At 41.7% G+C, this 25,661-nt stretch overlaps 1 protein-coding gene and 1 long non-coding RNA gene across 5 annotated transcripts in view; one reads left to right on the top strand and one right to left on the bottom strand.

Moving 5' to 3' along the window:
• LOC129501298 (uncharacterized) overlaps nucleotides 1-25,661 on the top strand; it is a 112,184-nt gene that overhangs the window by 33,643 nt on the left and 52,880 nt on the right. The window contains exon 1 of one of the 2 annotated variants that reach the window (XR_008662705.1): nucleotides 16,433-16,702. The exons of the other annotated variant lie outside the window; for it this stretch is intronic. This is a non-coding gene — a long non-coding RNA (uncharacterized LOC129501298). Of the gene's footprint in view, nucleotides 1-16,432; nucleotides 16,703-25,661 lie in introns of those variants that run through there. 2 annotated transcript variants of the gene reach the window in all.
• HAO2 (hydroxyacid oxidase 2) lies at nucleotides 1,314-25,342 on the bottom strand. 3 transcript variants are annotated; one of them, XM_055312306.1, is made up of 8 exons: nucleotides 25,222-25,342; nucleotides 16,068-16,215; nucleotides 14,035-14,186; nucleotides 11,729-12,012; nucleotides 10,298-10,507; nucleotides 6,211-6,369; nucleotides 5,797-5,869; nucleotides 1,314-2,000 (listed from the first exon to the last, which is right to left on the bottom strand). In XM_055312306.1, the coding sequence occupies exons 2-8, from the start codon at nucleotides 16,196-16,198 to the stop codon at nucleotides 1,945-1,947; spliced, it is 1,065 nt and encodes a 354-aa protein (XP_055168281.1). In that variant the 5' UTR covers nucleotides 16,199-16,215; nucleotides 25,222-25,342; the 3' UTR covers nucleotides 1,314-1,944. The 3 variants fall into 3 exon arrangements, with proteins under 3 accessions (XP_055168281.1, XP_055168283.1, XP_055168284.1); XM_055312308.1 differs by having other exon boundaries at nucleotides 5,797-5,866; nucleotides 25,222-25,341; XM_055312309.1 differs by lacking the exon at nucleotides 5,797-5,869.

The raw sequence follows: 25,661 nt of genomic DNA, 5'->3' as shown, positions 1-25,661 counted from the left end.
TATGAGTTCCTTCAGAAAAATGTCCAGCCCATGAATGATGTTTCCTGGCTTAGACAGTGACCTATTCAGCTTGGTTCTGTCTAACTTGCTGATTTTCCTCAGGAGCTGTTATCATTCCCCAGATGTAACAGTGGAGTTTGATCCAGCTTTGTCTTTTTGAATGAATTCATTTAACAAATATTTACTCAAAGCCTTGGCATGAGCTTTGAGTAGCATTGGGCATGGTTTGGGACTCAGAATGTCATGATGAGCAAGAGTAATCAAAGTCTCTTTGCAGCTACAGATGAGTAATAAACACATGAACAAAGAATAAGTTAATCACAGATTGTGGTGAGTGCTAGGAGGGGAAAGCCAGGGTGGCATGGGTCAAAGGGAGCCTGTTTCTAAATAGGGTGGTCAGGGAAATCTCAACTTACTGGGGAGGTGACAAGCTGTGATATAAAGCTCAAGAAAGAGCCAGCCATGAGAAAAGGATGGAGAAGGATATTTTATGTAGAAGGAAGAGCAAGTGTAAAAGTCCAGAGGCAGGAAAGAGTTTTGCTTGTTTTTGCTTGTTTAAGGAATAAGAAGGAGGCAGAATGGTTGGGGCATGGTGAGTGAAGGAAAGAGTAGGGAAGAAATGAGCTGGAAGGGTCTGTAAGAACCAGACATGCGGTGCCCAGGGAAGAGATAGGGATCAATTTGGATTTCCACTAAATGGAATGGGAAGCCACAGAAGGCTTTAAACTAATGGGACAGAGGATTTGCTTGTACTTGAAAAATAATCTCTCTGGTTGTTGTATAAAGAACACAATGTAAAAAGGAGTAAGTAAGAACACGGGAAAATGAGCTCGAGGCTATTTATGATGTTGATTTCTGTCCCCCAACTTTCTTGTTGTCTACAATGTCAGATCTTATTCAGTGGGATTCCGCTGCTTCAGAAGTCTATTTAAGCTGACTACTGGTCTGGGAAGTTTTTACTCGGATAAGGCATCTATTCATTTTCCCATTTTTCCTTTCATCCATTTATCTCTAGTCTATCCATCCATCCATCCATCCATCACTTATCCATCCATCCATTGATCCATACATTCTACAGTTATTCATCAATATGCTGCTAAATGCCAAGCCCAGTACCAAGCATACAGTTTCCTGCCTGAAGCCATGTACAGTCTATTTGTGGATAGAGGAATGCAAATAAATAAATAACAACATATTATAATAAAGGTTATTAGAGTGAAAAGTACAATAGGAAGCACCTAGCAAGTAGCCACGATAAGAATAGGTGACTTTTGAAGGTCTTGAAAAATGAATAGAAATTTGCCAGTAAAAGCTACTTTTTCTTAAACTTTTACTGGGTGCTAAGCAATATACTTTAAATTTTACACACATTATCTCACTTAGTCTTTCTCTCAACCTAACAGGCTAGGTAGTATCATTCCCATTTACAGAGAGGTTGAAAAATGTTCCCATTGCACAACTTGTCAGTACCCGCCCTGACTGTTAAACCATGTCTGTATGCTCCAAAGTCCATGTTTTTAACTATATTATTTCTCTGTTATCTACAGATAGGAGTGTTATTTTGGTGGGATAATATCTCATACATGTAGCTCTTCTATGCAGAGTGTAAATCCCCATAGTTTGGTTCATAGAGATACTGATATGCAAAAAAAATTAATTCACTATCTATTTCAGTCATTATTGTTCCACCTTTTTAACAATTCTTTCCGAGGAGGAATTCAAGCAAGTGCATATAAAAAGCAGTTATAGGCAAAAAGGAGCATATCAAATTTGAGGAAAAGGAGGCGTTTGGAGGGCCTGAAGCACAAGGTATGGAGTGGTGGAAGGTCCGGGGATGAGCCTCTGGATAGGACAGAGCCAAGGCAGGAGGCATCACACACCATGCTATGAGTTTGTCTTCCTCCTGTGGGCAACCTCAGCAGTCTGGTCATTAGCCCTCTTTCTTTACAACCTGGAGAACTGGATCAAGTCCTGATTGATCTCAGCAACCGACCGGCAACCTAAAAGAACAATGTGGTTAACGAGCTTATTTCTCTAAAACCCCAATGACCTACCCCATCATGGGTAATGGGATGATCCAATGGGAACAGGCCTGCCTTGATCTCTGTGCTCACCCCGGGAAACCATTATGGACACCAGAATCACATGAAAAATGTGATTCTGATTGCCTTGAGAATTACTTTGTGAGCCTGTGCCCATGTCCTCTTTCAACACAGCCATGTCAAAATGGCATAGTAAAAACATAGAAACACTATTTTAGCATTTTAGAAATAAATTCATATGTGCCATAGATACACTTGACCTTTATCTGAGCACTGATAAGCTTCAAGGATATAGGAAGTACATGTCAGAGAGAAATATGAGTCAGGAATAAGAGATGGGATGGGTACTTCATATTGCGGTTGCCTTCCAAGGGAAAGTTCTGCAAAATTTAACACTTTAGTAAAGGATCTGAATTAAAGTGCAAAATTAGAACTGTAGCTGAGATGAGACACAGGGATTGAAGAGAGTGATGTCGGATCAGAAGCGTGAAAATTAGAGAGGGTGACAAAACTTGAGAGATTCCTAACTCTGGGAAACGAGCAAGGGGTAATGGGAGGGGAGGTGGGCAGGGTGATGGGGTGACTGGGTGATGGGCACTGAGGGGGGCACTTGACAGGATGAGCACTGAGTGTTATACTATATGTTGGCAAATTGAACTCCAATAAATAAAAAAAAGGAAGGGGAAAGAGGGAGTAGTATGTTGGTACAGACTGGAGAGTTGTGGCCTTGAGTGGACAGGAAATCCCGGTGATGATAAGGCAGAAAACTTGAATGCCAGGATGTGTAAGGTTTAATTGAAGTTTTTTCCCACATGTATGATGTGTGTAACTTCACCTCCCAAAACACAACTTTAGCAAAAAGTATTATTTGTGAAAATAAAATTAATGAAAGGGGGGTTTTTCCTCTCTAAAAATCATGCCTCTGTTGATTATAGTGGACAGAGATGGCAGGCATGGGATACATAAATAACCCACAAACAACTCATTCGGCAGAAGCAGGAACTTGGTGCCAGAGGTGGCTCTCCTCAGAATGGGCAGTGGGGTCTTAAGAGCTTTGGGTTTCCCCAGAGGGGAGAACAGTGGGCAGGCAGACCTATTCAAGTACAGAGATGCGAAAGTATGATCTTTGGTTATATATTGTAATACAAATAATATTTAAATGATGTAAAAATGTCTCAATAGTTGTAACAAAGTCATGTTATGACTTCATTTTAATACAGTTTGACACATAAGCCTTGGAAATGCTTCAGTGCTTACTCAACTCTCATCAATTGGTTTCTGGGTCTTATACAATACCAAGGACACTGCCCTACACTTGGCAGAGGCTCAGTAAAAGTGAGGGAGAATGCATAATCATGATTTTCTTCCACTCTTTCATTGCTATAAATTAGGAGGATATTTACACTAAAATCTTTTGGCTACTCTAAAGTGAAGTAGGTAATTCCAAACAATAAACCTCAAGAAGGTTCATATACTTTTTAATTCAGCCTCCTCCCCTTGTGAAGAATGAGATCTCAGTGAGGTCCATGCAGCCTTGTGTTGGTATGATTTACGTGCGGACATTTTTCAAGAGAGATCATGATTTTAACCTTTCTATAATTTCAGCAATTGGTGTCATGGTGAGAAAAACATGACTTTTAAGCTTATTTTGCTTTCAGAGGGTCATAAAGGAAAAATATCACACATCTCCAAGGGAATCAGGTGAGAGAAATCACATCAACTGATTCCTCTTGGGTGCTGATTTTGTGTCAGGTACCTTATGTGCATTGTGTGCAGAAGAGCTAAGGGATGCAGAATCTCAGGGCTTTCACACTATGATTTTGCACCTTAGTGAGTTCCACCAAAAGCACAAGCCCCTGCCTCAGCTCCCTTCTTCCCAAGGACCAGCCTGGGGGTCTACCCAGGGGAGAGACTCTTATGCAGAGGATGCCAACAGATACCCTTCTGCTTGAGTTTTCTATTCTTTCTCTTCCTCCCTCTTCCCTGTCCCATGTTTGGTTGTGATTACTAATTTTTATATAGACATTTAAAACAATACATTCTCATTGTAGTACAGTTAGAAGGAGGGGAGTATAAATTGTCAGCCTTAGAAGTGCTCTCAATTCCGTTTTTTTCTCTTGCCCCTTTTAAAAAAGGATGCTCTCCTCTTTATTTCAGAAGATTTTTCCAGCCACCATTTCCACCCCAGTGACTGTTAAGTGTAAACTTTTGATAGAATAAAAAAGCTTTGTTATTGTTAATTCCTCCAACAGGCTTCTGTTAAAATAAGATCAGACATCGTTTCACAAAGATAGGAGAAAATATTTGGGGGATCAGAAGTCACCTCAACCTCCTGGAATCTGCAGAAGCTCATGGGTCTTCTCGTCCTTCACTCTCCTCCTTCTCAGGGTCAAAACACACCACTATGATATCTGTTTGCCCTTGTGCCCTCCATTCCCTCATGAAAGGGCCTTGGTAACACCAGGTCACTTACTGACTTATCTTCATAGGCTCTGAAGAGTATGACTCTGGTCCAAAGCTGAAAAGTATGACTCTGGTCCTCATCCTCCATAACTTGATATATTCCTCCCTCTTCTTTTCTTTAATTAATTTGCTCTGTGGGAAGGAGGCTGGTACTGGCAGTAATGCTGATCTAAGTTTTGTAACTTGTATTACTCAACCCCAAAAGGTTCAATCTGTAGTCCCAATGGACACTACTAATATAACTTGGACACTGAGTACAAGACACTTGTCCAAATATCAGACCAAAATCAGACTTGAGAAGAACCAGGACATCTTGCCTTTGTGCCTGGCACATGACTGATGCACTGTAATATTTATGGAAATAAGTCAACGGCATGTAAATGGTCTTGATTTCACATCAGAGCTCTTGATTCATTATTTCCTTACTTCTGGAGAAGTATTATCAGATTTTAGAATTGAGGAGTGAATGGAAGTCTTATTCATCTTGTCTGAGCTTTCACATAGTGATCAGTTAGATCTATAGCAGACAAAGACAATCAAAGACAGAGTCATTTGGCCATTGGCATTTTGGTAGGGTAATTCTTTTCTATGAGACAGCTCCAGGCACGTTAGGACATTTAGTGTCCCTAGCCCCTGAGCACTAACTACCAGCATTATACACCCTACAGTTGTTGGCCTACTAGAAAAAAATAAATTCAAATTCTAAACCAAATCTTCCTCAAGAGGGCAGTCATCCATGATCTTAGTTGAGAACTACTATTTTATGGATCACTGGGATCCCAGGCTTTGCTAAAAACTTACAAATGTTTATGAGCACTACTTTACGATAACTTTATCTTTGACTGAAATCCACCTGCATGTAACTTTTAGACATTTACGTTTCTCTGGCTGTGGTTACACAAGACGGCACTTCTCCTTCTCCCCGCCTTCTCTCCTCCTGTTGTGTCTATCTCCCCAGTTCCTCCATGCCTCCTCCTTGACATAATTTCTCAATTCCTCACAGTCCATGAATATGAAAAAGTGACACACAGAGCCACACCCAACAAGCCTGGTGTGTGATCTGAACACAGAAGAGTATAAGGGGACACTCTTTCCTATAATCTGAAATTACATTTGATTTTGTAGCAAAGGTGTTGCATTTTGAGTCTGTGTTCAATTCTTTGTCTGGGGCATCTTTTTCTTTCTCTCTATTCTAGGCTGGGCTGGGAGAAACTAGCTAGAAGGAGGAGCCGCCACTCCTGTGCCCTCATGCCTTCAGGTCTAAATCAGGAAAAGGACTATAAAAACTTACCTGTCAGGGCCATGGAAGTGTGGAACTCATTTTTTATAATGTTCAAAACTTCCTCAACGCCATATTCACCCTGCTTCCAACATGCGGGATGGGGAGAGACAAAAAGAAGTGTGAGGGAACATTCTGCCCATGTGCTGAGTATCAGTTCTAGGTGTGTTCACAGCTGCAGTGGGGAGGATGGCAATGTCTGTAAAATTGGAACAATGTCAGGAAGACAGGGAAGCAAAGAGGAAAAGATGGGGGTGAGCATGCCTGAGAATGTGCAACATGCTACAGAGATGCAGGCAAGGAGTAGCTGTCCCTCAGGAATCTGTGGCACCTCAAAAAATGGCTCAGCTTGGATGGTAAGCCACAGTAAAGTGTGGGGAAAAAGTGAGAAGCACAGTATCTTGATTTTCACTTTACCACTCTCACCTTATAGGCAAGACCCCAGAGGATTGGTCTCCCCAGAAACACACACTTAGCCCCAAGGGCCAGAGCCTTGAGCACGTCATTGCCAGTTCGGATACCACCATCCAGGTATACTTCCATTTTCCCTTTCACAGCAGCCACCACTTCTGCCAAGGCATCAATCTGAGAACGAGACACATGTGGCTTGAGGGATTACCATTTTCACTCTCAGGGATCATGGGACACAGGTGCCCCTCAGTGTGGGTTAGGAATAGGAAGTCCGAGTGTGGATGACATCTACTGGTTTCTTCCCCTCCCCTACCAGAGCAGTGCAGCTAGGTTCCCAAGCCCCAGGGACTTTCTGCAGGCTCCCTCTGACAGAGTGTGACTTTCTGCCCTGACAGAGTGTGACTTCTCTCTGATTCACTTATTCAGCTGTCTACAGCTTGGAAGAAACTCTTGGTTCCTCCTCATATCCTAAAGGGGATATTTTCCATTAACGGTATTCACTTTAGTGTTCTTTTTAAAGTACATTTTGACTTTTGGTTTTCTCCTATCTTCTCTGTTTCTAGGGTGGCACAGCTAGGAATGTTCTCCATTGCTAAGGCACTGAGTCTTTTTTGGCAAGTGTCTGGATCACAGCCCACCTTGTGTAACCGGGCTGCATGTTGTTCCTTACACACCACACTTGAACCACCTGTTCTTGACTTCTGTGTGTGTTATCAAAGACATAGGTTGGGAATGGAAGCAGCAGTGCTGTTGAAGTAGGGTTGAAGACTCTGAAAGGTAAAACAAAAGCTGCTTATAACTTAGCCTGGTGTTTCCCAGGCTTTGTCTCTCACCTTGTGTCCTCAGTTCTAGGCTCTGTAGTTACCAGGCTGTGCCAATCCATGGTGCCCCAGACTGAGCTGCACTCCTGAGCACCTCCAAGTCTAAGAGGAGGGGTGACAGCAGAGTCTGGGAGGAGAGTCCTTGAGGGTAGAGTTCTGGAACTGCCACAGAGCTCCTGTTCTATGGCTCTTGGACTGTAGAGGAGGAGAAACTAGCCCCAGGGAACTTCTGCTGCCCAAGGAATCAATGGGAATTCTACCTCAATGAGATCCTTTGGATTACTGAGCAGAATATTAAATAAGGAAGGAAAGAAGTTTGTACTCTAATTTACAAGTGGAGAAGAATTGAATACATTTAAAACTGACATTGATAACTGGTGATAATGCATGTCCAAATAAGGGGACATTATTTTATATAATATATAAAATAATATATATTTTATATATTTTTATAGCCCCAGCATGGTATTATTTGGAATATTTCAATGATTTTGGGAAAAAGAAATAAACATATCTGTACAAACTCTTCCAGTGAGCTGTACTGGACAATGGAGCTGATGGAATTTGAGAAACAGAACAGGGAGTGAATTTTGGCCTAGGGTACAATACTTTAGAGTTTCTTTCGATAGGTCATGATAGGACATTCATTAGAGCCTTCAGGAGACAACAGACAGCTTTGACCCTTTTCCCAGGTCCAAGGAAGAAATACAAGAAGTGCTAGATTTGGAAACTTCTAAAGATGGGAACTTCAAAGAGTCATACTTCTCACAGGGAGGGGCTTGGGGTGGAAAGAGTGAGGTGCTTACCTCAGGCACAAAATTTAAGGAGTGCCAAAACGCTCAGATAGATAACATTTGAATGCAATATTTAAGAATAAAATGGCACACTTTGACCTGTGAGCTGGAGGGCTTGTTTTTATAAATAAAGTTTTATTGGATCTGGGGCCACGATGACAGTAAGATGAGTGGAGGCAGGCTATGCAGGCACAGGGACATATACTATCTTTATTTAAAATGTTGATATTTTGTTGGCCATGGATTTTTTGCATTAATTTAAACTTTTTAAATAGTACATTAAACTATTATTTATCTTACTAGGTTTTTTCTGGCACCTTCTCAAATTTTGAGCCAGAGGTACCTCATCAGCTTTGCATTAATCTCAGCACTGTCCCTGGATGACCTTGGGTTTGGTTGTTAAGTCAGATGGCTTGGGAGAATTACGTATTGATCAGCATGATAGGGAAGGAGAAATTCTCTCTTGGCTCCTGCTTTTGCTAACAGTCATTCTCTACTGAGGAAAAGCAATAGGGAACAATTACTTAGCTTTTCTTTCCAACTATTACTCAGTCCTTCCCCAAAGGGAGCAAGACTAGCTAAACTGATTCATGAGAGAGACACTATCGTATAATGTTTTATTAGAGTTGTTTCGAAAGTCAACATTCTACTCTATTTGTTGCTTGCTGGTGATGGGCCCTTTTTTGTTTTCTGTTCCTACCTGAAAGCACAATTGGGACTACTTGGGACCTGCTATAATCTTTTGCACTCTGTTCTGCCCATTTCTGGATGTGTGGGAGGTGACCGATGGCATCCTTTCAGGAGTTGGATGAGAGAGCTAGCATGTGCTCTGCAGATCTACTTTCTCCTGGATTCATAGGTCAAAATTTGGGGGATGGGAAGTAGGAGGTCTAACTGTTCTCTTTAGTCAGTTCTTATGAAAAGCTCTGGTAAACAGTGTCCCTTACTCTCCAAGCAGGCTTGTTATTCTGTGCCTGTTCTCTGTCAGTGAGAACCTGGTGGGGAGAAGGGGGCGAGTGATTAGCACCTTAAACCTCCAAGCTTCACAAGCCTTGAAATGTACAAACCTGCTGATACAGCTTCTCCATTTCCTGGAATTCATCTTAAAGAAGTAATTGAGAGTGTGTTAAAAATTTAAGGATGATCACTGACGCATTATTTAAAATCGTGAAGACTTGTAAGTCTTCAGATATTCAACAGTAGGCAGTTGATTATATAAATTGTGCATTCATACAATACACCATTAAAGGTGGGAGCAGCATATATACTGAAGTGAAATTATGATCTTAGTGTATTGATAAAGTGAAAAGAGAGAAATTACAAAATAGTATGTGGCTTTTTAAAGTGTCATCTTTGCATTAAGAAATTGATAAAAAAAAAAATCCTAAAATATTGTCATTAATGATAGTGATGAAATTAGGGGTGATTTTTTATCTTCTTCTTTTTGTATATGTACATTTTATAACTTATCTGCAGTGAACATGTCTTACATACATAATAAAAATAACTTAAAAGAGGAAAAAACCCACTTCCTTTTTTTTTTTTAAGATTTATTGATTTTTATTTTGAGAGAGACAGCATGGGTGTGCATGAATGGGAGGGGCAGTAGGACAGTGAGAAAGAATCCCAAGCAGACTCTGTGGGGAGAGTGAAGCCTGCCATGGGGTTCGATCCCACAACCCCAAAATCATACCCAGGTGGAAACCAGGAATCAGAAGTCCAACCCACTGCATCACCCAGGTGCCCCCTTCCCACACTTCCCTTTCTTAGAATGGAATCAAGTAACAATAGAAGAATCTCCTGAAAAATATAAGCTATATATATCCATGAAAATAAATCAACAATTCCCATTTAAAGATTCTTTTCTTGCCTGCCTCCTCTTCATCTATAATGGACATAAATTCAAAAGATGGGGAGAAAATCATAGACTGTCAAAAATTTTTAGAAAAAGATTCATACGGCATTTTTTAGTTTTACTGTGAAAGATGGTTATTTATTAGTTTAAGTGAGGCTCTATTCCTTCCCAGGATGCATCATATGAGAAAATATGTCATTATACTCCATGCACACAGGCAATCTTTTAGCTAAATACTTCTTCCAGAAGGCAGGAGACCTCAATGCCTTTGGAACATCTCTCCTATTGACTTATACCTTAACCACTTATTAACTGTGTGAACTTGGACAAATTATTTAACTTCTCTAAGCTGCAGGATCCCCATCTGTAAAAGAGTAATAATTATACCCATCTTACAGACAGTTGTGAGGTTTAGAGATGATGTATACATGAAGCTTATAAAAATAACCTGGCATATACTAGGCTGTTAATGATTAAAAGTCCTTGCAATTCACAGGAATATACCAGCATATGTGGTAAGGGAGAGGGGAGTGTAGGCCAACCTGCAATCTGCACAGAGTACCTTGCTGTAGACACACACACACACACACACACACACACACACACACACCCTCTGAAGTTACCCTACTTACAGACGCAAGAACATCATCAAGCTGCCTCCCACCATGGTTGGAAACAATGATGCCATGGACATTGTGCTTCACAGCTAACTCTGCATCCTCTTTTGTCAAGATCCCTTTAAGGATGATGGGCAATCGAGTTATGCTCTGAAGCCAGGAGAGATCGTTCCAGCAGAAGGATGCATCAATGGGAAACATCTGGAAATAAGGCATTGGATTTCTCTGTGGGGAAGAAAAAAGAATCTTAGACTTGAGCTCCTTTAGGATTGTTTGATACATTTCAAAATGAGACACATTCAGATAGTCATCCTTCATAAGCCTTAAAAGAAGAGTAACGAAATCAACAACTTCCAGCCATCCTTTGCTTAACAAAATTTGTGCAAAAGAATCACTATTTTAATTTCTTATTCATTAACCATTAATTGTGTCCCTGCTCAATAACTATGCCAGAATCTGGGGACACAAAGACAAGACACAGTCCCTACTTTAAAGGAACTGAGTTTAGTAAGTGAAGGGGATAAATGAAAGTATTTATAGGCTGATGTAAACTGTTATGCTTGAGATATACACAAGGTCATAAGAATTAAGAAATACTTTGATAATCCTGAACCAGATACTACCTTATAGTTAACCTTGGCTCATAATTTGAATCAAATATCCCATAAATCCCAATGTGTCCCTGTAATCTGAGATAAGGATTCCAGAAAACTTCAAGGCTAATTTGTGGTTAATGGGTAGAACGGTTGAGTCACTTGGCTGGGTATCACAGCTGCTCATTGACTGAAAAGGCTGGTATAATTATCTCTAATGTAGTCAAGGGACTCCAATGTTATCACTACTTTCTTGCTCAGGGGCACTCCATCCCATCTGACTGTAGGGTTTTAATGGGGAAATGGCCTTTGCAGTCATCTATTTCAGAGGTTCCAAACAAGTGTGCTGCAGATCCAGGGAGTTCTAAGTGTAGAGAGATACTGACTCTCAGTTCTCAAAGTAGGGTGGGGCCTGAGCTGGTTATACTCCTTGGGCCAGTTACCTTGTCTGTGAGCATCTTCAGGAGGTCAGTTTACCTAAATATGCCATCCAAAATTATCATTTTCTAAGTGTCCCATAGTGTAGAAAATGTTGGAAGAACATGCTTAATTTACTCTCCTACTGCATGAAAAAATCCTTTTCATAGCTTTCCTATTTCCTAGCACCCAGCCCTGGCCAGAACACTTCTGGTGACAGGTTGGGTGCCTCCAGGAGTGAGGATATTTTGTGTTCTATTCTGTTCATCTGGAAGCTCTGGACAGCAGGAATCAGCTCAGCTTTTTGAACTATGGCATCTGCAGTATCTGCCAAGAGCAAGCACTCTGAACTTTTGTGGAAATAGAGAAAGGAGGAAGGAGGAGAGGAAATTTGCCTCCTGTTATGCTTGCCCATTGGATCTGGTATTTTTCCTACCTCTTTAGGTGAGCGAAGGTCTTTCAGCAATAAGTTCATCTTTAAGTCCAGTTGGTTTTGAATGTCCTGTCTCCTGTTGCCAAGTTTGGGTACATCCACAGTGATGACCAGAGCTTTGAAACCCAGGGATTCAACTTTCTGGACCAGCTGTTTGTTGAGCTGCTTGTCTGACTGCATATAGAGTTGGAACCACCTGAGGCCCCTGGGAGCAGTAGCAACAATGTCTTCAAGGGCACAGCTGGCATAGGTGCTGGTGATGTAGCAGATCCCAGCTGCTTGGGCAGCTACAAAGCAAACAGCAAAACTCAGTTTGGATGGAGAGCAGGGTTCTGGACTAGGGTGACTAGAGTCTGGGCCACCTCTGATCAGTTTACCCTGTGAGTGAAGATAAAGCTTGACTCCATTCTGCTTCTCATTAGGGTAGGAGGCATAGGGGGCATTCAGTCAGCCTGGGAGGCTGTCCCCATATATAGCCTGTCTTCTAGACCCTGTTAAGATTCCTAGCTAGAGGGGTCATTTAGTACCCAGAGTGATTTTGGACATGGTGCAGCTTCCAGATGGGAGAATGGGCTGCGCATGAACTTGTAAATGATGCAGAAGGGAACTAGAGAACAAAGGGTGAGGAAATGTAATGTCAGTGGAGAAGGCTGATCTTTGTACTGAAGAAAGCATAATATCTGAGTTATCTTTGTACTGAAGAAGGCATAATATCTGGGTTAGAAGAATGCTAGTTCTACTCCTCCTTAGCTGTGTGCCTTGAGTACCATTTTCTTCATCTGTAAAATGGAGAGAAATAATACTACCTCTCTTATAGGGTTGCGGAAAATTAAACAGGATACTAGATATGGAAGCATTTCTATGTATTTTATTTATTTATTATTATTATGTTTTAAGTAAGGCTAGGTATGGAGCTCATGACCCTGAGATCAAGACCAGAGCTGATATTAGGAGTCAATCTTAACCAACTGAGCCACCCACACACCCCTGGAAGCATTTTTTTTTAAGATTTTATTTATTTATTTACTCATGAGTGACACAAAGAGAGAGACAGAGACATAGACAGAGGGAGAAGAAGGCTCCTCAGCAGGGAGCCCGATAGGAGATTGCATTCCTGGACCCAGGATCATGCCCTGAGCTGAAGGCAGACGCTCAAATGCTGAACCACCCAGGCATCCCTCTGGAAGCATTTTTAAAATTACTATGTGATGTGCTGTACAAATGCTTGGTGATAACGAGGTTGGCCAGGATGGTGGTGATGATGATGTTGACATTGCTGCATATTTCTCATTTCCTACTGTGATCATTGTTTTCTGTAGGATTCTCCAGTAGGCTAATGTCACTACCATTTCACAACCCTTGGGTACAGAATCTGACCTAATCAGGATTTAATATTTTCAATTCCTAACATCAACAGGAGATACCACATTCTTTTGCCCCACTACAAAAACAACACCACACATTCAACCATGAAGATTTAGTAAAGCAGTCATAGTCCTACAGAATATTCATGTTTCAGTCTAACCAGACTTGGCTCCTAACCAGACAGATGTCACTTCCAGCTCTAGAATCCTTGGATTCATTGCTTCCTATATCACAGGGTCAAAGTAAAAGATCCTTGGGAAGCCCTGGGCAATGTGCAAATAAAATATTTCCTAGGTTTGGCCTATATAGTAAAGATTATAAAGGGAGTCACAAGACTGTTTTCAGCCTCATCCCTCCCCTCTTCCTTCTCTTCTTTTTCGGTCAAGTGGGATGAGAGAAGAGAATAAGGAACTACTAGGAAGGAGACATACTCAATAAGAAAATTTTTGTCATATAAAATGACAAAGTCAGTCAAGGAGAAGGGAAATGCAACTTTGAGCAGGAGCACTGCCAGGGCCTTTGTTAGGACCTCATGTTATGACTCTCTCCTCATCCTAAATTCAGAGACTCACCATTTACTCACCATTTACTCACCAGGCCTGGCCCAAGAAGGCGTTCAAAGAGAGCCCTATCTTGAAGCCATGCTGAGAATCCCTTTCTCCACAGACTGAGTGGCCTGCAACCCTCCTTCAAAGGATAGCTTGCTTAATTTAATTTAATTTCCACATCTATTCATCTGTAGCCGCCCTCTCTAACCATTCATTATGTTGGAAAGGGATGTTTTCTCAATCTTAGAGGAGATGTTATGGGAACATCCCTCCTTAATTCTGACCAGATTGATGTCCCTAAGCTCCTTCTAGAAGAAATCCTGCTACTGCTCTGACGGATATCCGCACAGTTCAGGGCCCCAGAGAAGAGAGCCTCAAGGTGTGGCTGGGTCATACCTCTGGCTGTGCTCATTTCTCCATCTGGCCAGACAAGGCAGTGGAAACCTGTGGGTGAGATGCAAATGGGGGCAGTAATCTCCTCCCCTTGGACTGTGGTCCGGGTGTCCACCTCTTGCACATCCTTCAGGTACCGGGGACGGAGGCGGATTCTGTGCTCAGAAACAAAGATTCTTCTATTAGTGAGGTTACTCTCAGCATGTAGTGCTGTCTGGTGCTGAGGCCTCCAGATTCTGGTGCAGGTCTACACCAGACTGGTGCCAAGAAGCCTCTGGTGGGGTTGGTTGGCTGATTGGGCCACGCAGACCAACTTTCAGAAAGCATTTCCCAATACTCTGACTCACATTAACAACAGTTTCTCTAACCCCCAGTGCATGTGTCCTCCACATTGCTTCCAGGTTTGCTCTCTCACAGGTCTGTGTCTTTGAGTTTTGTTTGCCTTCCTGAACAGACTCTTAGCACTTGGATGCTATGATTCACTTACCATAACAAGGATTAGAAAAGAAAAGAATAGGGCGGCCTGGGTGGCTCAGCGGTTTAGCGCTGCCTTCAGCCCGGGGCCTGATCCTGAAGACCTGGGGATCCAGTCCCCTGTCGGGGTCCCTGCATGGAGCCTGCTTTTCCCTCTGCCTATGTATCTCCCTCCCTCCCTCCCTCTCTCTCTCTCTGTCTCTCATGAATAAATAAACGAATTTTTTTAAAAAAAGAAAAAAGAATAAGCAGGAAGGAGTTCTAGGCTCTTCCCTCATGAGTTAGAAACAAGTCTCTATAAAGAAAAGGCCACTGAAAGAGGACAAATTCCAGAGAATGATCATGGTGGGGGTTTGTTTTGTTTTATTTGTTTTTGTGTTTTGCTAGAGGCTAACTCATTTGAAGATTTGACTTAACCATTGCTTTAGAAAAAAGGAAATTCACAAATAATAAATATATAAAACACACTTTAAGTCCAATAAATACTTAGGCTCAGGTCCAAAAATGTTTGTTTTTCACAAAATGTTATTATTCCTGCACACAAATTGTAAAAAAGTTTTGCTAGAAATACTGATAGTACAAACGTAGGTAAGATACAAACTTCATCATGAAGACAAAGTGAGATAAAGTGAGTAAGGGGCCTCATAGAGTGCTAAACAAGTATGAAAATGCAGAATATGTTGTTCACCTTGTATTCCATTTTTCAATTTTCTCCTGACCTTCCTATTATGGGGGGAGAGCAAATTTTTTCTGTAAAAGGCCAGATAGCAAACATTTTAGGCTTAATGGGCCATGTAGTCTGTCACGGTTATTCAGATTTGCTGTTGGAATGCAAAAGCAGCCATAGAGACATGTTAAATGACTGAGCATGGCTGGTTCTAATAAAACTTTATCTATAGATGCTGAAATTTGAATTTCAAATAATTTTTATGTATAACAAATTACCATTCTTCTTTTGATTTTTTTTCAACTGTTTAAAAATGGAAAACAGAAATTCTTAGCTTGTGGACCATCCAAAAACAGGTGGAGGGCCCGATGTAGCCTGTGGGCTGTTTACTACTCTATGCTCTACCTGCTGCTGTTCTAGACCAGCTCTTCTCCTTTGAAGTCAACTTCCTGTCACCCCTAAGACCCTTTGGGTCTCCATATTTCCTGTGTTCCCTCTCTCGACATACATTACCTCCTTTAAGTCAGAGGTTTAGGAACTCGGGAGATTTAGACCTACCCAGCTGGCTTTTTCTCCCAGCCCAGGTAACTGGCAACCTTGGACTCTTATATTATCTTGTCAGGTGGCAAAGTTGCTGGGATGCAGAGGGAGGATGACTTGTGCTAGTTCCACAGAGGCACTAAGATAAGTTCTTTGTCCATTCATCCTCTCCCCAGCCACCTGCCCCTCCCCTCAAAATCCCCTAAAACCCGAAACAGTAACAACAAAGACCATTAATATATCTTGAGTATTCTGTGCTCTTTGGAGGCAGAGAGCAGAGCTACTACATTCCAAAGACCTCTCACACAGTGCACCTTAGTTTAACAATAGAAAGGATACAGGAGACCAGACAGACTTTTTAAATGCTGTGATGTTGTCATCCCGGGTGAAACATTCATCAGCTCCTCCTTCAATATAATCCCAAGTTGACTTAGACAGATGCTTCTGGGCATAAGCCTGAAAGTCTGTCAAACACACCAAGGGCATTTCTGGAATTTCTGGACCTTCAAAGGAAAAACCAAAACCAAACAAACAGGACACTGAGAATACGTCAGATATAGAGGAGAACGTAAATGTGGGGGCTGTGGCTTGAAGCTATTTGGATTCAACATTAATTTCCCTGTAGTCTTTATCCCAATGGAAGTACTGCCAAAGGTGCTAAAACCACACTTCCATTCTCCCACCCTCATCCCCAAATGCTGATTATCTGGTCTTCTAAAATATCCTCATGTCTGTACCCACAGCTCTACACCCACTGCCTCAGATCCATTTGAGGTCCTAGCACCTCTTATAAGATTATTACAGAAGCTTCTTATCTTTGTCTCTCAGCTTTCAGATTCACTCTCTATCTTGTCTCCCTCCAGCTCCTGGGATCCTTCTGAAATATAAGTCTGATCAAATGCCCATGTGATGGCATTCACAGCTTTCCTGGACCAGCTCCTGTCTTATCAGCTTCATTCCGGGTAGCTATTCCTTGTCATTTGAGTCACTGTGAGTATTTTCTGAACATGCCCAAGGGTTTTCCTAGCTCTCTATGTTTTTGGAAGGATATCCATGAGGCTGGAAAAATTGTAACTGAACTGATGCCATTACCCGGGAGCTCCTGGGAATCTCTGGATGAATGAATTGCTTGGGGCCCTGGTTGACATCAGGGAGAAGCTATTTTTGACTCCTTGGCTGAGTCATTGAACATGTTCATCTTAAGACCAAGTGACCTCCATATGTGACCTCCATTCATCCTCACCTCCAATTTAAGTAAACCTGGAGCTTGGAGCTTCTAAACACCCACCCTCCACCCCCTGCTGCCTAAAGAGGAAAGAGGGCATGGTTTGAGGATAGATCCCTCTGGTAGGGGCAAGTGCAGTGGGAACTCTAGCTGCAGAGATACTAAAGGCACTGGTCGCAGTCAGGTACAGTATGTGGATCTCCCACATGAGAAGATTCCAGCAGGAAAGGCTGAGAAATCTGTAGTCCATAGTCCTGGGCACCTCCCTGGCAGCTGGCACTGGAGTAAAAATTAGCCAAAGGCTGTGAGTAAAAATGAAATGACTTTTAAGTCATTGACTGAGGGACAGAGATAATAGGCCCCAGAAACTAGGGCTTCAAATGTGAATGGGGAGGCTCCTCTAATGGACAAAGGGGCCAAGGAAACCAGGTGAAATGTGAAGTGGTGGGGATCTTGGAAAGGGTAGGGATGGGGTAGAACTGGTGGAGGCAGCCAGGGCCATACTAGAATTTAATCAGGTCAAACAAAGAAGTAACCCCAAATACCTACCCAAGAGGTTAAGCAGAAAGAAGTTATGACAGGCAGAAAACAGAGCCCTTGGGATGTGCAGTGAGGAATTTGGAGCATAGCCACCGTGCTTTTTATAGACAATGCTCTTTGTCAGTGAATGGGAAAGGAGTTATTGAGGTGCTGAATTGAGTTTGACAAGGTAAAACAACCAAGTCTAATTTATCTCTTTCTCGCCCAACCCTTCAAAGTCTCAGTGACTCTGGTCGAATAAATTAATCATTGTATTTATCCATCTGCATTGCCATCACTGATTTAAACCTCTGTGTGCATAAAAGAGTTAACATAGCAGGCTCTAGGCCTGCTTTCAAAGTTGGACCTTGGTTGGAGTCTGGGAACTTGGACTTCAAAAGGGTTCCCACTATTCCCTGATAAGAATAGCATGGCTCACTATGTCTGAATTGATTGCACAAACAACCTGGTTTATGCTGAACATCTGCTTTCCCTCTGAGGGTCTAGAATTTTGGCATGGGTTCAGCAGAGAGTGTCAATATGACCACCCCGCAACAAAAAGCCTTGGGCAATGAGTCTCTAAAATGAGCTTCTCTAGTGGCCAATGCTTCAAACGTGTTGTCACAACTCATGGCTGGAGGAATTAAGTGCATCTTGCATAATTCCACTGGGAGAGAACTCTTGGAAGTTTTTATAGCTATTTCCCCTCTGGATTTTGCCCTTTGTGAGCCTTTTCCCTTTGCTAATTTTGCTTCTCATTCTTTCTCTGTAATTAATCATAGCCTTAACTACATGCTGTGTGCTATGAGTCCTCCTAGTAAATCACTGAATTGGGACCCCAACATGCTTTGTATCCCCATCACTGTATGTGACAGTGAGGTGCTGTTCATGAATGTTCATTATTTGAATTTAACATTCTCCTGTTTCGTCATCTCTGCCTTATTAGATGAGAATTCTCCACCAGGTTTCTACTCCTAAGGTCTCAACAAATCTCCATATCCTATACATTGCACATTCACAGAAATGATGTTCTGCAGATTTCTGGCACAAGACCTCAATAACACTTAAGTCTAGTCCAAGAGAAATGGCTCAGACTCACTCAGAATTACTTGCCTGGAATAGTGGGAATTATAGCATCTGGAAACTGCTTGGAAATAAAGAAATAGCTCAGCATCTTTGTATATACCAAACACTTCATTATCACATTTCTATTTACAATTTCTTTTTCTCTCTACTATTTCCTTTCTACTTCCCTGTGAAGCAGAGAAGGTATTAGTGTCTTCATTTTGCATTTGGAAAGAATGAGGCCTAGGATATGGACTAACTTGTGAAATATCAGGCAGTAAATTATGACCGGGGAAGGCTCAGACTCCTGTATTCTGGTAGCCCCTAAAGATAGACATTCTGTTTTTTCAATTTCATGGTGCAGAGAAAAATAGTTGGTTCACATAAATTACTCATTTTATTAACTTTAAAAGAATTTCTCAGGATGAAAATATAATTATAATGCATTTTTGTCTTTTCATAGCTTAATAAAGTACTGAGCCCATTATTTTTATCAGAGGTCCAATATGAGACCTCTAGTTGACCAGAAGGACAAATCCATTGTTCAAAGCTTTCCCCACATTTGGAAGGGACACTTAACACTATGTTTTTATGTATCTCAGTTTGATCCATACCAGACTTAAAGCCACCAGGAATTCAAGAGAGGATCCAAATTATCAAGCGGTTTTCTTGTATTCCCATTTTATTTGATCTCAACTGCAGTGTTTTTTTCTTTTTTTCTCCTCTATCCCAACTACCCAAGATGAAGAGAAAGTGGAGAAAAGGATAGAAAGGGTAAAAGTCTCTTGTGAGAACTTTAGCTCATTGTAGGTGATTTAATTTATTCAGGCTTTTTGTCTCCTGGTTAAAAAAAATGGTGAAATATAACTAGCATATATGGGTGATAAAAAAAAAAAGCCCAAACATAAGAGCAAGGACATTCAGTAGTACCTGTTGCTCATGATTGGAAGTTCAAGCAGTTTTCCCTGATGGGGAAAGAAAGAATGACATAGACTATGATCAGTAGGCATTTCAAGGGCAGACCTTTTCTTCAAGATTGCCATTTGATATAATGCAGTTAGGCTAGATAAACAAGTTGTCTGTCTTTGAAGATTTTAGATGACTCATAATTCATGTTGGTGTTACTTTAGGAATCTGGTTTATCCAGAGCTTCTATTTGTGTGAGAAACCCCTAGGTGTTCTGTAAGAAATCTCAGGGTGGAAATCCCAGGGCAGGTCATTGAGATACAAGGGGAGCAAAGGCTGCTTCTAAGAACCCAGCTCCAGGTGCAAATGTTTGATGATGAAAGGTGGTGTCCTTCAAGACCCTCTGACCTGGTCCCCTGGGAACTTATGCCAAGTTTCTCAATGAAGTGGTAGAGATAACATCAAGGCTATACTTGGGGGACCTTATCCGAGGGATTACACTATTCAAGGTTGGCTGAAAGTGCTTTAATCACTGTATATGAGATGACAGCCTCAAGGAGAGTAGTTGCAAAGCCTACAGCCATTACCATAGCAACGGTAGCCCTGGGAGAGGAGACACCGGAGCACAAGGAGGCCCTGGCCCATGTGTGGTGGTAGAGGGAGGGGGGTCCCAGGGCTGGGACCACAGTCAGTGTCAGGACCAGAGAAGACATGAACCAGCAATGCCCTGACTGAGGCACATAAGCTCCCAGGGAGTCTTCCAAATGGGGAGGAAAGGTCAGGGTAAAGGAGCTGGATTTCTAGGAACATCTGGTCAGATATCAGAGTGTCCGTAACATTGAGGGTTACATTTATATGGGAGCAGTGAGGGAACAAGGGGCCCAGTGTGGGTCTGTCAGCCACTAGCCTAGTCAAATCACTTCTGGCCTTTCTCCTGAGCCCTCACAAGATATGAATGGAGGACTCAGGACCCCTTCCAGGCTACGATGGACATTTTAAAAATTTTTATTCTGTTTTGTGTAATAATCATCTTTCCTCTTCAGCCTCCACTCCTCAACTACTCCCATTAAATGATTTTTCTTTTCAATAATTCAACTTCTCTTGACCTATAGTCATGTTCTACCATGAGGAGTAGGATGTTCCAGTTCTTCAGAACCTCTTCTGCAAGGATGATGAGGAATGACTCGTGTCTACCCCAGAAGCTTTGTTTATCACAAGTTGAAGTTTTTGAGGCTCTGAGGCGAAGTACATTTATATTAAGGATATACTCACCCTGAAACTATTGTGACCTGATTAGGTCATTAGCCACCCACTGCCCTACCTCCCCAGGCCACAAGACTACAGATCCTGCCTGGTAAGGATTAGAAGACAATTAGAGCTGTGAGGGACTTCAGAAAGAGGAAAAGATGTGTGCAAACCTATACCATAGCACAATTTAAAATGAACTTAGGTCTTCCGTCTCCACATTCAGTGCTCTTGCTGACATATTGGGTGACTCTAGCATTTTCCTCTGGATAACTGGGCAATGGTACCTGGATTCACTTCTCTTTGAGGACTAGCTTCTCAGCATAAACCCAAGGCTTCCAGAGGTTCTTGGCTGACTCAGTCAGTGGAGCATGTGACTCTTGATCTTGGGGTTGGGAGTTCGAGTCCCACATTGGGTGTAGAGATTACTTAATAAAATCTTAAAAAAAAAATCCTAAGGTTTCCAGAGACTTACCTACACTGGATTTCATCATTCCACTTTCTCCTCTACTCCTGACCCAACTTGGTTAGCCAATATCAGCCAGAAGGGCTGAAGTTAGAGGTATTGCATAAACTGGACTAGGGGACTGGTCAGTGGACTGATGATGGCAGCAGACTGACAGGCAACCTGCTTTGGAGAAGTTCCTGACACTTATTAATTATATGAGCATAGGCAAAGCTATTTCCTCTCCCTGGGCCTCAGCTTCTCATTTGAAAACTATAGGTTTTTATAGATTTTCCTTTTAATCTCTACCGGATTTGAAGCCACCAGAAACTAAAGCCACTAGAAATTGAGGTCTTTGGTGTCTTCACATGCTTGGCTGGCCAGTAAACACAAAGACCTCATTTATATGCAGCCGTGTTGACGTTCTAGTCAACCACTTACTTCGTGGCGGTAAAGTACAGAACAGGGAACCAGCACAGCCTTTGGGCTTATTTCCTAACACCAAGTGACTGGGTACTCACAACCTTCCTTCTCTCTCACTCCTCAACTTTGAGGCCTCTCTTTCTTTAAGTTGCTCTGGCCCTGTGGCGCCACCTTATGGCTTCAGTGGGGAACTGTTAGACCAGTCACAGCACCGCTTCCCTTCTACAAGAGGATGTGGGCTCTCACTCAACCTGGGTTCCCTACTCCCAGACCCCGGGGAGTCCATTTTACTACATATGTATGCCTTTTCCTCCTTTCTCCATTTATCCAAACCATTGGCTGATTTTTCTTTTTCTGAGAATCCTTCTCACGAATTCTTCTCTTTGCCTGATCTTTCCCATTTCTTTCCCTTTACTGTTTGGAAACCAGAGATAACTCCATTGTGGAAGATGAGATATAGTCTCTTGGATTAAGAACAAAAAAGTAAAAAAAAAAAAAAACAAAGAAATTTTAAAAATTTGAAGTCACATTAGATGTGGTAAAGAACCTTCAAAGTCTTTGAAAACACCCTCAGAGGCACCTTAAGTAAAGAACCTTAAGGGAGGATTCTCTGAATTCTGTCTTCCTCAAATTAAGCCTGCTTTTCCTCATCGCCATTATTTATGAAAAATAAAAGAAACTACGCATTCTATGCGTAGGTTCTATGAAAAATCCTTGGGAGGACTGAACCATATAGCCTTCTTCAAATGAGAAGCTGAAGCCCAGGGAGAGGAAATAGCTTTGCCTATGCTCATATAATTAATAAGTACGTAATTTTCTTTGTTTTCAGTTTCAGCCTAAGACTAGCAATGCAACAGCGTTGCTTTATACTCATTTGCATTGCAAATAAGCCAATTTTCTGCTACTTTGTGAACCAAATGGGTATTTCCAGTGACCTGGGAACCCAACCACTATTTTAATAGCATTCTTTCAATGGGAAAATATGTGTTGAGTTCCAAACAAATGACTTTCAAGTAGAGTTTTGGAGCACGGCCATGTTGTGTTTTGTTTTTCATTTGCTTTTTATTGAAGTTCAATCTGCCAACGTATAGTATACACCCTGTGCTCATCCCATCAAGCGCCCTCTTCAGTGCAGAGCACAGCCATGTTGTAAATTATGTGCTTTCTATGAGATTGTGGGAGACTGTTTGGGCATACTGGGAGATATTGATCCAAGTGCTCATATGGTGTTTTGAAAGTTTGGGGATTTTCTAATTCTATTGGCCAGTGGAATAATTTGAATACAAAAAGAACCTTGGAGATGGCATGATGGCTTCTTGATGATAAAATGACAGTAACATTGCAACCATTTATCAAGTGCTGTATGTTGTGCCATGCACCATGTAGATTGTTTTATGTGCATTAATATTTCAACCCTTATAATAATTCCCATTTCACAGATGAGAAATCTGAAGCTTAATACTTTGCCCAGCATCACACATTGGTAATATGTTTTGACTTCTATGGCCTGGCTCTTAAGCATCATGAAAAAAAGCAAATGTGTATAGCCAAGTATGTTTTTTTTTTCCAAGTATGGTTTATAGAATGAGAGAGTTGGCATTTAAATGCCATAGGCTTATGTAGCTTTGCCCGACAAGTTCCCTCAAGAAGATGTAACTCAATAAGAAAGCAAGAAAATTTCATTATTTGGCTGGCCATGAACAATAACCAGTTAAGCAATCTTAGCAATCTAAAAGCATTCTTACATATATTATTCCATTACATGCCCACAATAACCCAGTGAGATAGTGATCAGAGGGTAGATATACAACAGTCTCACTTTATGGATGAAAACGTTCAAACCCAGAGAATTCAGGTGATTTATGCTCACACAATAAGAATAGCAAAGCCTGACCAGAAATCCTTCTGACTTGCTCTGGATATAGTTGAGCTGGTATGGAGTAGTAATGGTGTATTAGGAGACAGTCAGGTCTCTGTCTCATGGGATTGGGAGAGCTGCATATAGCAAGCGTGGCCAATTCCCAGACAATCTAGGCTATTGAGGAAGGTGTCCTGGACGGAGATCATCATTCCTGCCTCTTCGTTTGCTTAAACAGATGAACTGTGCAAAACAGACATCAGAAACTACACAAATGTTCAGAACAAGCTCCAAACTCTATTCTTTTTACAATTGGCTTTAGATCTTGTAGGTGCATTTCTGTCTGATAGTGGTAGTCCTTAGGAGGAGGTAGCAGGAGAGAAACGAAAAAAGGCAGGGCTGTTGGAAATGGGGAAAACCAGCTATGAAATGGAGCTCTGTCCCTTTTTGCCTTCCTCCTAGCACATCTCACTATGGCAATGACTCTAGACTGTATTTCTGAAGGTCATTGCTTTCAGCAGCTAATGATGTTCCCTACATCCTTAATAGCTGAGGGAGTCCATGGAGGAAGATAGACTTTTGTAAGTTTTGCAACTTGGCCTACTTGGGCTCAAACCTCAGTCTGCTACCTGGTTCTCAGTCGCCATGGTTCTATGAAAAAGTAATTTGTGAAAGAAGAATCTTAAGGCCTATCCCCTAGAATCCTTGGGAGGACTGAACCATATAGTCTATGTAAAGTTCCTAGAACATTGCCTTGTGTAGAGTAGTCCTCAATAAATGGTAGCTTCATGTACATTATTCCCCTTGTTGATGACATTTGCATTCTCATCAGAGTCTCTGGAGGTTGGAAGTTGCTTCAATTTTGTGATAGCATAATTTAGGCCCTGTGTCAGGTTTACTCATTAGTTTATCTAAAATTTGTCAAGTATACACTGTCAGCCAGGAAGGCAGAAACTTTTACTACTCATCATATGCTCCATGACATCTCCCAGTTGCTATGAGATGGCAGGGCTCTGCGACTAGTTCTGGCCAGTGGGCAAGGAGTGAAGTAACATGTGTTAAATCCTGGGCCAGGAATTTAAGAACTGATGTGTAGCCCTTGATCTTTCTCTTCTTTTGGATACAATAATCCGGAGGCCATTATCCCCTGAAGGCATAGCTACAAGATAAAGGCAGCTTTGGTCTCTGAATTATCATTTGGACAGGAGAGGCCCTGGAGATCAGCTGATTTTGTATGAGCCAGAAATGAATATTTATGTATTAACTCACTGAGATCTCAGGGTTTATTCTCTACTACAGCACAACCAAACCTAACTACTATATATATCTAGGCATTGTGCTGAACAATAGAAATTTTTAAAAATTTTTTCAGGATGTCAATCTCTACTCTCAAGAAGCTTACAGTCAAAGAAGACAGATTTCAATAGCTTATTCTCTGTTAGTTGCTATGGCATAGAGTATAACAGGAATCCTTTCCTTAGGGAAGGTATCTGGGGATTTTGGAATATTCCAATTGTTTCTCAAGTAATGTCAATAGATGATATTCTACTCCATCTAGTTTAGACAAGCTCCAATTCTCAGCTATCCATAAAATGAGGAAGTGATTATCTTATTGTAGTTTCTGAAGCAGAGCCTTCCTTTGCTAGTTCCCTCAGTGTCCCTTGGTCTGTCTCTATACAGCCCCTTTTGGCCACATCTCTCACCTTGAAAACTTACAACCAGCATCTATAATGCTCACACAATCTCTGGCCTCTCTTCTAGACCTCCTGCCACTTCATCTGCTTCCCCCATTCCAAGCTCTCAAATGACACTCAGCAACAAACCTGATATTAGCGTCTTCCAGTCTCTGGGGAGAGTGGTGTTCAGAGGCAGCTGTTGAAAGCCCGGCTCACTGCTGGATGTGGTAGGAAACGTAGGTCATTGTCCACAACTCCATGAGTTCAGAAGAGGTTCAAGGCAATAAGTTAATTTTCCAGCTTGGAAGTAAATGAGCAACTAGGCCAGAGCAAGGTTAATCTTGAAATGAACCTTGTGGGTTTTGCAAAGTCACCTCAAATTTAAGTGAGTTCATTACAAAATTAAGCTTCAAAATAAAATAGTAGTGGGACACCTGGGTGGCTCAGCAGTTGAGTGTCTGCCTTTGGTTCAGGGCGTGATCCTGGACCGAGTCCCGCATCAGGCTTCCTGCATGGAGCCTGCTTCTCCCTCTGCCTATGTCTCTGCCTCTCTCTCTGTATGTCTCTTGTGAATAAATAAATAAAAT

The sequence above is a fragment of the Nyctereutes procyonoides genome, unplaced genomic scaffold (genome assembly GCF_905146905.1).
Source record: "Nyctereutes procyonoides isolate TBG_1078 unplaced genomic scaffold, NYPRO_anot_genome, whole genome shotgun sequence".
Taxonomy (NCBI): Eukaryota; Metazoa; Chordata; class Mammalia; order Carnivora; family Canidae; genus Nyctereutes; species Nyctereutes procyonoides.
This window is presented reverse-complemented; position numbering and strand designations above follow the sequence as displayed.

Bases quoted from the DNA above. Each gene is read 5' to 3' on its own strand.
- HAO2 (XM_055312306.1), bottom strand. From the start codon at position 16,198: ATGCCCTTGGTGTGTTTGACAGACTTTCAGGCTTATGCCCAGAAGCAT. The intron at 6,370-10,297 runs GTAAGTAGGGTA...TCTCGTTCTCAG, and splicing joins TTGATGATGTTCTTGCGTCT to ATTGATGCCTTGGCAGAAGT. The intron at 2,001-5,796 runs GTAAGTTTTTAT...TTGTTCTTTTAG, and splicing joins CACTTCCATGGCCCTGACAG to GTTGCCGGTCGGTTGCTGAG.